Source organism: Lemur catta, chromosome 11 (assembly GCF_020740605.2).
Source record: "Lemur catta isolate mLemCat1 chromosome 11, mLemCat1.pri, whole genome shotgun sequence".
Taxonomy (NCBI): domain Eukaryota; kingdom Metazoa; phylum Chordata; class Mammalia; order Primates; family Lemuridae; genus Lemur; species Lemur catta.
In genome coordinates, this window is record NC_059138.1 from 63,822,290 (window position 1) to 63,837,803 (window position 15,514).

The 15,514-nt window shown below is 34.0% G+C and overlaps 1 protein-coding gene across 3 annotated transcripts in view; it reads right to left on the bottom strand.

Annotated features, from left to right (window-relative positions):
* Positions 1-14,623, bottom strand: part of AGMO (alkylglycerol monooxygenase) — a 299,655-nt gene extending 285,032 nt beyond the window's left edge. For 2 of the 3 annotated variants that reach the window (XM_045564799.1, XM_045564800.1), the window contains exons 1-3: positions 14,326-14,614; positions 12,700-12,830; positions 3,120-3,271 (exon numbers count right to left, since the gene is read on the bottom strand). In XM_045564799.1, the coding sequence (XP_045420755.1) occupies positions 3,120-3,271; positions 12,700-12,830; positions 14,326-14,451 (409 nt within the window). In that variant the 5' untranslated portion in view covers positions 14,452-14,614. Of the gene's footprint in view, positions 1-3,119; positions 3,272-12,699; positions 12,831-14,325 lie in introns of all 3 variants that reach the window. The other variant, XM_045564798.1, reaches the window with a different exon arrangement.
* Between the last annotated feature and the right edge of the window lie 891 nt (positions 14,624-15,514).

Genomic DNA, 15,514 nt, shown 5'->3' on the forward strand with positions numbered 1-15,514 from the left:
CTGCTGATGACAGACAGGCTTGCTAGAGTATATAGGCCCCAGTGGGTGTGGGCTGCAGCTAGTTTTTTGGTATGGCCCCTGAATGGCGGAGAATCCAGCCAGAAGGCGTAGGCTACTGCTGAGTCAGGAGGTGACCAGGACTAGGTCTCAGGTTCAAATTTTCTAAGTCTTCATAGAAAATAGCACTCTGGAAAATGGAAGCAAAGTCTCTTTCTCATGTTCTGCTTCACAGTGACCCTCCAGACCCTTAAATTGGCAAAACTGAACATCAAGCCAGCTGGCAAAAGAGAAATGTCTACAGGGTGAAGCTCTGATAACACAGGAAAGGCAAAGGAGGATAGATTTGGAAAAGAGAGGCAATAAATCAACAAATGGCATCTTGGTACTTTTCATCCTTGCTTATGGAAACTGATACAGATAAAAACTATTTAAGGTCACATGTTTATGCTTACAGTCACAAATCTTGGTTCTTATTTCTAAATTTGGTTACCTACTATATCATTCTGCCTTAGAACTAACTATTCACTAAGAAGAAATCACATTGCTGGCATTATTTATCAATTTAACTTTTTATAAAAGTATCTATAGATAAAGTACGTAAATTTTAAGTGTACAATTAACTCAATGAATTTTTACAAATATATGGCCTCATGTAAACACAACCCAAGACAAGATACAGAGTATTATCACCACTCAGGAAGCCTCATTCATGCACCTCCCAAGCAGTAACTATTCATTTCTTAAATGTTTCCTTAAAAATTTTTTACTTGTTTTCTTACATGTTTTGTATGACTAAATAACAGGAAGTACAAAGAAAAGCAATGTACCATTTTGTAATGGAGGAAAAGCATGCAAGAGGCTACTTTTAGTTTAAGAGCTATTTAATTTTATCATCCTATATTTCTAATGCTGTCAAAGCCCTCTACGGAAATTGTTGCACTACCCTTGTTTTTGTTAAGATGACAAGAATTAGCGATTTATTTCTCATTACAGAGGAAATGAAATGAATTAGAAAGAACATATATCAATGTATAACTTAAATATCCCTCTGATTTGTTACATAGTGATAGAAATGGAGTTCAAATTTTTGAACATAAACTGTTTTCTACTAATATGAAACATTTTCCAAATGTGACAAAATACTGCATGTACACAATATAAACCAATGACAATGAGGAGAACAATAACAAAAACAACAAACCTAGCAATGATTTGTATTACTAAAGAAGTAATTTAAATACACATAAAAACAAAATTTCAGATATATAGTATATTGCTTCTTCAAAACTCATAGCATTTAACCTACTAACAAATGTGGAATATGTTTGTGTTATATCATTATATTGAGCGTAGTGAAAGGAAAGTAACACATTAAGGAGGAAAAGTAGGGGTTTTTTCCTTACTGTATTTTAAGATGATATTTGGAGTTTGGAATTATTGAAATTTTTCAGTTAAATAAATTTGGCCAGTTATTCAGTTTGGGCTCTGTAATCCAAGAGGTTAAAGAAATTTGATATTATGTTTTTCTTAGCCCTATGTATTTAAATATCTAAAAATATATTTTTAATATTTTACAATATTATTTACATTTAGAATTTAAAAATTAGCTATCATATTGAAGGTTGGCACATTTCACTACATTACTTGCTTTTCATTACAAGTCAAAAGTCTTTGAACTTATGATTAGGCTCCATAGCCTGAAGGTTGTGAGTGTTTTTCCAGAAGGTTTTCAAATTTTTTTAATGCCTGCCTCCTTCACTGGATTCAGTTCAAATTTTTCTAATGGGAAGCATACTTTAAATAGCCTTGATTCCACATTTTTAATATGTTATTTTATTTTATTGCTCTTCCCTAACTGAGAGCACTTACAATCAACATATTTTTAAGAGTTTTATATTTAGGAATATTTTGTTGGTCCTTTGTTTTCTGTTATAATGGGCTTTCAAAGATTAAGCAAATTTGCAGATTTCCCAAACAAACACATCTGTACTGGACAGTGTGCTATTAGAAGGTTCCTGAAAGTAAGTAATACAGTACAATATAAATGATTTCTGCAGTACTCTTTTGTTGCATAGAAAATGAGAAAGGTTGCCAATGAGTTTATTTTAGTGAGAAAACTATGACTTTGAAATAAAATACAAATATTTTACTACATAGACCATATTTTAGTCTTAATCATGTTTAATTTAGGAGTATCCTCTTGCATTTATATACAAGGAAATGATGTCAGGATCTGATATATTATGTTCAAAGACAAAGGTTATCACACACAAAATAAATAACTTTTTCTAGTTTATATATTCACTTGAAATTGTTTTAATAAATTATCACTCCCCATAGTTTCATTAAATGCATACGTTTGAGGTGCTTAACAAAAATAATGCTGTATCTAAAGCTGAGCAGCCTTAAGCATAACACTTGTCCATGTTACTCCTATTTCCTTCATCCTTGCTTGGGAAGGATATCTGGTCCCAAGTACTCCTACACACATAGTTCAGTTATTCACCCTGGTCTCAGGTCTCTTTTTCCCATCCGCCATCTATTTTTTATTATTATTCCAGGTTTCTTCCTCTTCCTTCCTTCCTCCCCACCCACTCAAGCTAACCACCCACTGAAATCCTGAGTTCTGCTCTTCGGTAGCTTTTCAGAGTTAGTACTTTACCCCACTTCCCTTCAGAAATACTTTGGCATACTTTATTTCTCCTCAGAGACTACTTGCTTGCCTTAGCTCTACAACCATTCTTCAACCCCTGTGTATCCTTGCAGAGGTTCAGACCCAGACCTGTACCCCACACTTTCATTTCCCTTTCTATACCAAAACATTTCTTTGGAAGGTGCAGTCAAGAATCCCCAAAGCCATCAATTTCTAAATGTCTTTTTAATGAGAAATAAGAGGTGAGAAAAATGCACCTCCAATAATTTCACATTATTTTTGAAAAACGGCTTCAGATTGTCTCCCCTTAAATTTTAAAATAAACTTTCATTATTAATATTTATATCCAGTAAAATATGCTATTTTATTCATTTATTTATGCATTCAATAAGTATTTACTGAGCATCTACTATGTAGCAAACACAGTTCAACACAAATTAACAAAAAGTCTTGGTTTGGAACTTACCGTGGGCCATGCGATGGAACCAGTAGTAACCAAAGTCAACTCCTAAGAAGGTCAAATACCAAGTCCACGGCGAATCCCAAGGCAAATTGAAGAGCCTGTAGTTCTCCCAGATATAAATGTAAGTGGTCAGTTCAATGCTCCTGAAAAACAGACTGGGAAATAAAATTCAAACCCAATAATTATACTATATTTTAAATGTAACATTATGTTACACATTTCAGATAACACTTACAGATTAATATATTCATATGAAAAAATGAAACTCTTTCCCTGTTACTTTATTTCTTCATCTTCCAATATTCTTTTTAAAGGCATAACTTCCTTGGTATCAAAATGATTCACATGGTGTTTCCTTTTGTTTCATAGGAGGATGCCAGCTGTTTGTACTCTCAATTTCATGGAATTTACAAAGCCATTCATTTTTTATGTCTCTTAAAATACTTTTCATGGAACTTTTCAAATATGACAAAACTACAGCTTATTTTCTGTGATTGTCATTTTCAAATCTTATTGAAGAATACCATACCTTGAGGATGCCTTATGAAAGAAGTATAAAATGCAAAAAATTATAAATGCTGTATTTTAAAGGGAACAGCATATTGTCTATTGCCCTCAAATATGCTAATAACATAAAATTTGTCTTTAAAGTTGGTTCTAATTTTGTTCTCTTTCTTCTTCTGTTCTCCCTCCTTTTTTTTGTTTCTATTCCACACATACACACACCTTTAATGATTTTTAGATGTACTTATGATCACATATGGGATTCTCATAACATTTCAATATTTCTTATAAAGAATATAAGCTAGAGCTTTTAAGATGTTAGGAAAAAATCTTTCCCTAGAAGTAAGATTCACAAGCCTAGTTAAAATAAACAATTGTTTTTAAAATCTAGATACTAGACTATGTCTTTCCATCTATTCTATCAAGCTTCTACAAATTCTTATTTCAATGATGTTCAAAAACTACATAATACACTTGAACTTTCTAAAGTGTATTTTTAAGTTTTCTGTGATAAAATTTAAGATTAGATTCAAAATAATCATTTGTTTTATCATGTTTATATATTTGATTATGTTTTTTTGACTATAGTTATTATCAAATATAAAATGAATTGATCATTCTACCTAATAAACATTTATTAATAAGCCACCAACATGTTTGGTACCCCAAATTCTGAGGAAATTCTTAAATATTCTAATATTGCAATAAAAGTTAAAAGGCTAGATGCCGTGGTTTATGCCTGTAATTCCAGCAATTTGGGTGGATCGCTTGAGACCAGGAATTTGAGGCCAGCTTGGAAAACATAGTGAGACCCCATCTCTGCAATATAAATTTTTAAAAAATTAGCCAAATGTGGTGTCAAGTACCTGTAGTACTAGCTACTTCAAGAGGCTGAGACAGGAGGATTTCCTAAACCCAGGAGTTGGAGGCTACAGTAAGCTATGATCTTGCCACTACACTCTAGCCTCAGTGAGAGAGCAAGATGCTGTCTCAAAACTCAATAAAGAAATAAAAAATAATTTAAAAAGTTAAAGAAGCAGCTCAGATTATTATATTTTTAAAATTGATAATTTTAATGGTATTTCCCTTTACAGAGTCAGTGTCTATGAATGAGCATGTTACAGAGTCTCTTAAGAATCTGGACCTTTAAGTTTATTCTTGAATTTAAGTATCATATGACTTTAATTATGATTTAATAACTTTTAAATATAACATTTAGTATTTTAAATGTTTCGAGTTATTTTTATTTAATCCATAGACTAAAACACTAGGCTATTTTATAACAGCGTTGATACACATAACTCATAGAAATGCCAAATGCTTACAGTTTTAAGCAGGACTACACATTACCCCATCTTAAAACTCAGTTACCAATTTGAGATTATATGGCCTGCAGAAGCAGTTTTTCCCTCTCAGTTCAAGTCCTTGACCCAAAGTCATTACTCATCCTGGACCCTTACCACAATCCCACCCTGAGCATACTCTGGACACTCCAGAATCCCCCACTTAAGCAGCCCTGAGCCTTGCTTGCAGGGGTTGCATGGGCCTCTTTGCTGGGCCAGTGCTCCTGAGGGCAGACCTCTGCAGGTGTGCAAACTACTAGACCTGACACAGTGGCCACGTGTGGCTGATTTTGCATATGTAAGCAGAGCTGGGACAAGCATTCTGGGATGTCCATACACACACGTATAAGGTCGCTCACGCAGCAGAACAGTCCATGAGCCAGGGGCTTCCACAGTGTTTTGGAAACTCTAAGAAAGCTCAGAACTGGAATTTTAAAACCTGCCTTCCAAGTTTCTATCAAGGTATATTAGTAGGAGGTTAGAAAAAAATTTATTTTAAAGCTTGTTCACTGTGTAGGTAACTTTTATAGGTTTAGACTAGGGCTTCTCAACAGTGCCACTATTGACATTTGGATGGATAGTTCTTTAGTGTAAGGAGTTGTTCTGTGCAAACATTTATTCAATCTATGAAATCTTAAAATTTCTCTCTATTGTCCCTTAGTAGGGAATTACTCATATAAAATTCAAATTTTAGGTTAAAAAATGGTGAATATTATCAATTTCATATGGTTCAACCTAATAATTTTTCTAAAACAGGGATTCTTAACCTTAACACTATTGCCATTTGGGGCCAAGTAATTCTTTGCTGTGAGAGCCTTTCCCGTGCATTCTAGAGTGTGTAGCAGAATCCTTGTTCTCTAGCTACTAAATTTAGTAGCACTCCTTTCCACCCCGATAATGACAAACAAAAATGGCCCCGGACATTGCCAAGTGTTTCCTGGGAAGCAAAATTGTCCCCCATGGATAACTACTGCCTTAAAACAACTGATCCAAAAATAAAAGTTAAAAGAGAAAATTTAACAGAAAGTTGAAATAATCTATAGCTTCTTAAGTAAGTTTTAACACATGGTATCAAAGCAGATCCATCCATGGATTCAATAAATCATTCAACTAATTTATATTAAAAGCCTACTAAGTACCAGGTATAGTGCAAGACACAAGGGCATATTGTTGAACAGGAAAAACATCATCACTTGCCTCACAAGTGTTCCATCAGTTTAACATCTTTTTAAAAATTTGCTATCTTCCTCGTCAGTTCCAGTAACAATAGAAATAGGCATTAAGATACTAAGATCTCAGTAAAAGAAAGAAAGTTCCTGAAAACCTTCCATTTGTAAGACAAAAAGAACCTGACTGCAATTGAAAAACTTTTTTATTTCCTGTACAGTTGCCAGGTCTTGAGCAGACACCCAATTTATTACGTGGTCAACCGACTTATTAGGGTTGACACAAATAGAGCCGAAATATACCTGACATACTACAGTCAAGGCTTTTGTTTTTTTTCACACTTTAGCATGAAGCCAAACTTTGCTCAAGGCAAAGGGAAAGAGGGGAGAAGCTGTGGGAGTTAAATTCCCTGCTTTCTATCAGCAAGATGAACGTGATCCTCTTCCATTATACATGTAAAAGAACAGCCATGGAGTGCCCACAACTAAAAACAATTCGCCAAAGGGATACAGCTGGAAAATGATTATCAATCTCTGGAAAGCCCTTGATTACAGGAAATAGCACCTCCATTTTCAAAAATGTCCCCACCAGACCTTGAATCATAAACCAAAACTCCTTCCTCTTTCTCTTCCTGATCTGCCCCCCTCCACCCTACACCCCCTGCACATGACTTTGCACTCTGAAATTCAAACTTAAACTCTCTAAACCCCATCCTGGGGGAAGAGGCGTATGTATTAGGGATGTACAGAGTGAGCTAACTTTATCAGGTGGAGATGGAATATTGTGTATTATAGGGCCTTAGAATGACCAAATACTAGATCCATTTTATGCATTAAGTTTGAATGAGAGACCAAGAACATGACCTAAATTTATTATAAAGAGACATTAGAATCCTCTAATTAGCAACATGTATACAGAGGGACTTTCCTCCCATTGTTCCATTTTCTTTATAAATTCCCCCAAACAGTGGTTTTCTCTTGAGTGTGAAGTATATCTTTTGGCAAATGGTAAGTAACTTCTTTCTCTGACTAGTGAAATGATTCTTATGTGCTGTATATAACATTTTTTCTCATCACTAGGAATTTGTCCACTCAATATTCAGTTGCTATAAAAAACTGGTAAAGTACTATATTGTTATTCAGTACTGACTCTGAATTTTTTTAAAAAAATAAAGTTCAGTTATAATGTTCAGATTTCTTAAAAATCAATTAATTAGAAGTAAATATTATCTGGGGATTTAGAATTACAAGCTAATTAGTTTTCAAAGTCATCTTGGCCTGACTCTTCCCATCACCAAGAGTTAGCCTTTCAGTATCTCAGGGCTAATTTAAGATATGAGAGCATTAGGCTGAATGGACACTAAAATTATCTACTCTCATGCTCTTATCATTAAGAACGGAAGTGAAATTTTATGTAACACTCTCATTGAAAACTGCTAAAATTTCAAAGCAACTTTCAGAGTAAAGTAGACTTATGTACCCATACTCACAGGAATTTGCCAATTTATATTATAACATTACTGTCATTATAGCTGTCTGTATCATCTGATTTGGCCAGATTATGCAAAACTGAAAAAGTTCAATGTTTTCTATTTCTAATAATCCTGTTTTATGAGCTGAAAAATAAATCAATATTTAAATGAGGTTATTATAAAGTCCTTTAAAACTCCAGGAAGTTATAAATAAATAAAGATATTGGATTTTTTATATATGTGTGTGTGTATATATATATGTATATGTATATATATATGTATATGTATATATATATATATATATATAGACGGAGAGAGAGAGAGACTTTTCTGAGAAATTGTGTTATTTATTTATTTCAAAATCTCTTAAACCTGATCCAGGAGTTTGCACTGCCTGTCTGTAAAGCTACTGCCACTTTTGCTCCATCTAGTGGAATATTGATTTTTGCTCAGTAATAAAATAGATAATGCAACTTCTACCTTCTCCAAACAGATGAAATTTATACTGCTAATTCTCACTATGAAATGGCATTGCATTCATAAAACAATCACTTAATTTAATTTCTTTTTACAATAACCATAATACTATAAACTTTTATAAAGACAATGTGATAGATTTGGAAGAAATAAATTTGTTACATTCTTTACTTTGAAGGAAAATGTATTACTCTATTGAATAGATATACAATCTAGACCAATGCAATGAACCTTGCATTCACTAGGCAAGGTTAGTCTAATAGCAGTTTCTGAAGCTACACAATTAATAACAAAGACAAAGTCTATTTATAAGGTTTCTAGGGCAAACATTACGAGGAAATGAGGCATTCTCCCTCAAATATAATGAACAAACTAACAAGTTTTTAAAAGGTATTTTTCTTACATGAGGAGTTTTTAAAATTATTTTCTAAGTTAATAAAACATTCAGTATTAATAACAATGTATTATTAATATGACACAAATTCATTTATCTCTTACTTTACATAATGAATTACTGCTTATTAAAGTCATCATCCATAATGATATGCACTCATTTGTCAGAAGTCTGATGTTGCCAAAGGCAGCATTGCCTCTTATGCTAAAGTCTAGTATAAAAACCAAGTACACAATTTTCCTTTATTCTCCATCTCGACCCCAAGGAGTCAAAAGTATTTCAAAGAAGTTTAATTTCCTCCTCTTTAAATTTTTTTTTTTTTTTTTGATGAATTGAAACTTTCTTGTCAGGAATGGAAAATTCCCTGGCAGGCCTGGCCAGTAAAAGTGTGCATGTGTATGGTTGAATATTGTGGAGCTAGCTCCAGAGTAAAATTGGCAGTAACCCATACGTATTAAACGTGGAGTGTCCTCAACTTTATTTGAAAATTTACCTACTTAAATTATCCTTCCAACCTATTGCAATTTGATTTATAATCTGCTGTTTCAACAGAATAAATGAACCCATTAAAAACAAACATACTGTAGATATTTATATCGGGAATGAAACTTCTCAGGGGAGGATGCAATTTATGGAAGCAGAAACATTGGAAGGAAGTAACAAATTGAGGTCCCGGTTTTCTAATGAAGAATTGGAAATTGAGTTCTGCTTAAACAAGCAGGAAAAAAAAAGTGATTATTTTTCACTCGTTAACATTTAAGTCAGTAGTAAGATTATTTCACAAGTTTTAGAGAGGTTTTCTTAAAAAATGGATTTAGTAAATATATTGTTAAATCAAGTTTATTTTTTTTTACGGTCACATATGCAAGTAATCAATAGAAAGGCAGATTATCTGCATATGATACACTGTGTTTATGATACATAGACATATCTGTTTATAACTTCAGGACCAATTTCTGACTAAGAAAGCTGCTTACTGGATTTCGGAGGAGCAAAACAGATGCAGTCCTGCCCAGAATCTGGTTCTTAGGACAGATGGACTTTTATTACAGATCATGGTCTGTCCAACAGGTTTGTAAACAAGATATAATCTTGTCCATAGTTAATATTTCCCTTACATAAAGATTTGAAAGATGCAGCATGTATCTTTTCTATCAATATTGTAAGTATGCTATTCATCTTTAAGATACTTCAAATTTTATGTAATTGTGAGATTGAGATCCTCAAAGGAATGTTGTTTTTCCTCAAAGTCTGTGTACAACATTTCTGTTACATGAACGGCGAAGTGGAAAAACATGTTCACTTTGGTTTCCACAACTTCTTTTGTCAGAGACCACATGCCTATTTGGAATTATTATCCAAAGCATAATTCTTCACAAATGGATTAGCAAAAAGTACACCACCATTTTTCTTGCAATCACCTATTTTAAGGATGTGGCAAGCCCCAGTTGCTAGTGTAGAAAATGAAATTAGTCCCTGGGAGAGGATACGATCAATGCCGTGTTAATCTAACCCTCAGCTGTTAATGATTTGCACAGGGATTCCCCTTGATGCTGTGGCTTCAACTGAAATATTGTTTTAAGGGTTGATGTCAAATTCCTCTTCTCATTCTTTCTGAAAGGGGACTGAGTAGAGTAGATCCTGAGGGTCAGCTTTCTCTTTTTTGTTTATACCTGGGCTTTTATTTTGTTTTGTTTGGGGAGGTGTTTTTTGACAGCAACAAAAAAAAAAAAAAAAAAAAAAAGAAAAATTTTTTTTAATTTAATTTTCACATAATATGCTTTGCTGGGATCTTTCAGACAAAGGCTAGGCTATGAAATTCCTTGCAAATCTTTAAGATAATCCACGTTTCATAATTTAGAATTGCTTTTCACCCCTACAAGGAAAAAAGAGGAGCAATTTGCTGTACCTATTCAAAATAACTATAGAAAAATATTCTCCAAATTCAAGTTCATAACCTTTTACCTTTCTCTCAAAGGGCGCCAGAGTTAACAGTTTGTGTTAGCTTAAGGAGTGTTATGAGTAGTGGGTGAAGGAAAAGAACTGCATGTTCTATCCCTGAAGGACTGGTTTGTTTTGGTTTCTTTCTTTCCCTTCTCTCTCTCTCTCTCTCTCCTTTTTTGGATGTGTTTTTTTTTTGCAAATATATATATTTGATTTTTGTTTTCCTGTTATAACTCTGTACCTTTTTAAAATAACACTACTTAGCAGAAATATTGTGCTGAGGACACAGTTTGTATTTCTAGTACCTACGATGTTATGATGAGAACAATCTAATTGCATCTGTAACCAAAGTCAAACTTAAAAAGGTAAAAGAAATGCTGGAGCATTCATTCAACTTTCTGTCTTCCTGATTTCTTAATAAATTCATTCCAACTCAGTAAAATATATGACCCATAATTGCACATGCAGGACACTTCCCAGTTATCAAATAATTTTGACAGTTTATCAACCATCTGATTTCTATAAACCTATGCACTTAACTGTCTTAGAAGGAGCTACAGTAACAAATTTGTTATTTTTGAATAGCTAAATCTACATCCAAATCCACATATCCCTTGAGTATGTTGGATGCATTTCTCGTTTATTTCTGTCCAAGGAGGACATGTAATAGAGGAAATCATCTATAATTTTAAATTCTTATTTAGGATAATCACGGAGTTAGCTGCAAATAACAAGAGACATTATCCTCCTCTGATTCTGACTACAATGTGCAACGATAACAGTAGTTTTTCAGAGTCATCATTATTAATATTACTACTTCTTTCTATTATATACTTAATAACCTACCTTTCTCAAAGTAACACTCATTGAAAAAAATTTTCCTTTTAGGTTTACTTTCTATCTAAACTATTATGTGTAATTATATGAAATTATTTCACCCTTTTCAGATACTTTAAGTTTTACTGTCATTTTTTAAAAATCCACCTTGGTTTCCCACTGGGTGGTTCATAGAAACATTCCAAAGCAATGAGCACTGGTTAGAAGTAAAGCTCTTAAAACAGGATAAGGAGGGATGGGTGGGAAGCTGGAATGAGAACATTCAGCAGTAGCTCAAAGCGCATACTTCTAAGGGAATCTTCCCTCCGCCTCTGCCTCTTTGTAAATCCTCATGTACTAAAGATGCCTTCCATGTATTGGTTGCTTTCTACACATATTATAATTTACTTTTTCTAAAAAAACACAGTAGTCATTTATTGTTTACTATTATTTCATCCTTTCATCATCCAATTTTATCATCAAGATAATATTATAAGAATATTCATATTTTGGAATATTTACCAAGTACCAGATATCATTCCAGGCATAGGAGCTAAAACTACAAGGAAAGTCCACCTCTTGCTCTCAAGTTGCATGCAAGCTAGCAGTAAGGGCTGGAAGTAAACAGGGGAACATCACGCTATCTGATAGTTCTAGATGGCAGGGAAGCACAAGATGCCATGGGACCATAGTGAAATAGTGCCTAACATAGGATTGGAGAAGAGATGAGGCTTGCTGAAGAGTGTAACGTCTGTGCTTAGATCTAAGAAATGAGTCTGAGTTGGCCATATGGCTGGATTTCCAGGCAGAGGGAAGTGCTGTGGGGATGGGGGCAATGGCAAGTAGTAAAGCATGATGGAACAAAGATGACAAAGTGTCAGAAGGATGGGGGGACCAAAAGCAAGGCTAGTGAGACAAAGTCCTCTGTGGTTCAGAAAAGGGATTTGTATCTTATCCTCAGGGCAGTATGGAAGGTTTCCACCAGATTCATATTATGGAAATGTTTGGCTGCAAATAAATGGGGTAGTACCAGTGACAGGACCCTAGTTTGGAGACCATGGTAGTAATTTAGAGATTTGTGTGACCTGCTCTGGAGAGTGTCTGAACCCCGGAGAGCTATTCTATGTGAATTTAGCTGAGGCAAAATAAAATTGCCAGTAGATAACTAGACCCATAAATAAGTGGTGGGACCACAGTAAGGCAAATGAAGCATTCATTTCAGCCACAAAATTGAAACGAGTCTCAACAAAATCAGTAATCAAGATAAATATTATTTAGGGTGATTTGTGTAAATGAACAAAAACAAATTAATGATGAAAAATATAAAAATTTTAAATAATGACAGAAGCTGAATTCTTTAAGGATATATGCATAAATACACTAATTTCGCCATACAGTGTATTCCGTTGCCCCTCATACTTGGAGAATTTCAGTTTTTTCCCCAGCATTGCTAACCATCTAACTCACCTTGGAAGCCGAGACAGAACACCAGCTGATATTGATGTTAAAGCATCATCCAAACGACCTGGTGGCTTCCCTTTGCAAATCCAGCTGACAACTAGTTCAAGCAGCATCAAGGAAATGAAAAATGGAGTTGCCTGGAAAAGAAATTGCAGAGAGGAGATGCTATTATGCTCCATATGAAATTCCTTCACATTTCCTGATTAGTTATTCCAGAAATGGGAGGCCCAGAGTTGGGAGGCCCAACAGGAATGGTATATCTCAGAGGATCACTTCCTACATAATGGGCAAATAAGTCTACTTATTTGAGACATGCACTAAATACGTGTTCAAATTATATCACCCAATTTGAAAATGAAGTATAATGATAGATATAACCATGAAATATAATGATAGCTATAACCACGATAATTGTGCTAATAAACTTTTTATTAAGAAGAAAGATTATAAGATTAGGAGGAAAATTTTCCAAGTTAGATCCAGAAAATAGATTTAAAATTAAGTTAAATAATTAGAAATCCATTATCTACATGTGAGTAAGCTAGACACACTTCAAGAAGATTTCCTGGAGGACAGGTACAATTCTAGTTTTTTACATTAAAATTACTAGAACTACTTGTAATGATGAAATTTAAACAGTAGGGACAATTTTCTTCTTAGAATTTGAGAAAATAAGGTAATTTTACATGTTTAAAACATCGTCCAACTTTAACTCTTTCAGTTTTAATTTTGTTTTGTATCACAATAAATATTTTTAAGGCTCCACTATAGATGACTGAGCATTGAATTAGGTTTGGTGTTGCAATATAAATAATAATGATTTATGAAGACATCAGTATTTCAGATACTGTGCCACATTTTTCTTTAAAAAATCAGAAAGAAAAAGCAATACCAAATCCTGAAAAAGATATGGGGTTTATTCACTAAAAAGCTAATCATGAGTTTTGAAGCTTCCTAAACTGACCTCCCAAGAACATATTCTCTGATGTCATAATTTTTCTATTTCTGGCCTCTACTAGTAAGTGTAGGAACAACTTTGACAGGGTGGGGAACTTCAGTATTCAAGTTCTAATTCTGGATATTTCCACTTCCAATCATAGCCAGGAACCAGAAGTGAAAAGTGCCTCTGAACACTTCTGAGTTTCAGAGAAAACTTGGTTCAAGTTCAAACTTAGGAAGTCAGAGTTGGACTTAGTCAAGCTGCATATCCTTCATTCTGCAGAACTACTCTACCAAATTAAAGAGAAAGCAGTTTCCCTTGAGTTGGTGAACAAGCTAAATATTTTAAAATAAAACTGTCACAAAGTTTACTGATGTGGTGTAGCTATTTGACTTTGAGCTTCCAACGGCTAAATTTGCAATGCCATAGTATCTAGAAAACCTTTTACAATTTTTATCATATTTTGGAGTGACATATAAAGGAAGAAATTTATAGACAAAGATGGCTAGGGATATTGTATGGAAATTCAATTAAAGTAGAAATTTAATTTTTCTTCAAGCCTTTAAGGAACTGAATTATTTTTATTAGAATTTAATAATTTCAAGAATGAAAGTGAACAAAACCCCAAAATATGTTGACCTTACTTCTTATTAAGAAAAGAGCAAAAGTGGCCTCTTCCAATATAGTCTCACCTTTTTTACATAATCAGGCACCTCTTCTAAAGTTTGGAATGAAGTTTCATTGGGCTTCATCATGTAAAATATCATGCGGACTCCCTGGGAAACTGAAACATCCTGTTGGGCTTCTGGATTCTTCATTTCTGCCCTTGTCTGGTTCCCAGCTGGAGAATATTTGTGATTCAGTGGTTGAAGCCAGAGGCTGAACAAAGAGGACGAGATGTGCAGCACAGAACAAGCTCTTTGTCAGAGAACAGCTAGAAACACAAAGCTCCATAGAGAGCACAGCCAACAGCAGATTCTATGTGGAGAGACAGGAAAATACAAGGATCAAGAACGAGTTCAGAGTTCAGTGGGAGCCGTCCCAGAAACAGGGCATGCGGGGGAGGGGAAAGTGGACTCATTCCCAACTCAAAGTCGTACAGTGCAATTTGACTGTAGCTGGCATAATTTATCACTAAAAAAAGAAAAAAAAAGCCATGAGATTACCTTTGCAAGCAGAAGGCAAAAAGGTGGTAACACAGGTATAAGTTTACTCTGAAAAAGTGGGTGGAATTTCAAGAGTCAAAGCTTGTGGAAAAAAAAAAAAAAACTTTTTCTCCTCATTTTGAAATTCATAATGTGTTCAAGTTTGTAGTGTCTTCAAAGAATCATGTTTGTTGAAGGGACAGGGTACTTTAATAATAACTTGAAAGGTAGTAAGCACTGAATGTCAGGCTTACTATTGCCTATACTGTATTTCTGGATCTGAATCATGTTAACTTCTGGATGTTTATGAATCAGTTTAAGGGCATTTGGCTTCTTACATAATCTATATTGTTTAAGGGAAACTTGGCTAGTCAAGTCTCCACTATTCTTCTTAGTATTTATGGGGACTCCCTGATTATAGAAGTTGCCAAGATGTTGCTGTGAGACTTTATCTGTTTTCCAGAAAGAGCTTATGTGATTGTACCTTTTTGGTAAACTAGAGAGCACTTTAATTGATTGCATCATTAGTGAATGTGTGGAGCTTGCCACAGCCTTTTACCTGGAATAGCTGTGATCATCCTTTAGCTACCACTTCATGTTTTTAAAAAGTTTACATAGACAACTACCTTACTGATACATGATTGTTTTAGAAAAAATAGAAACTATAGAAAACCAATAAATTACTACCTAGAAATGCTATTAATATTTTGGCATATGTATGGTCAGTTCTGGTATA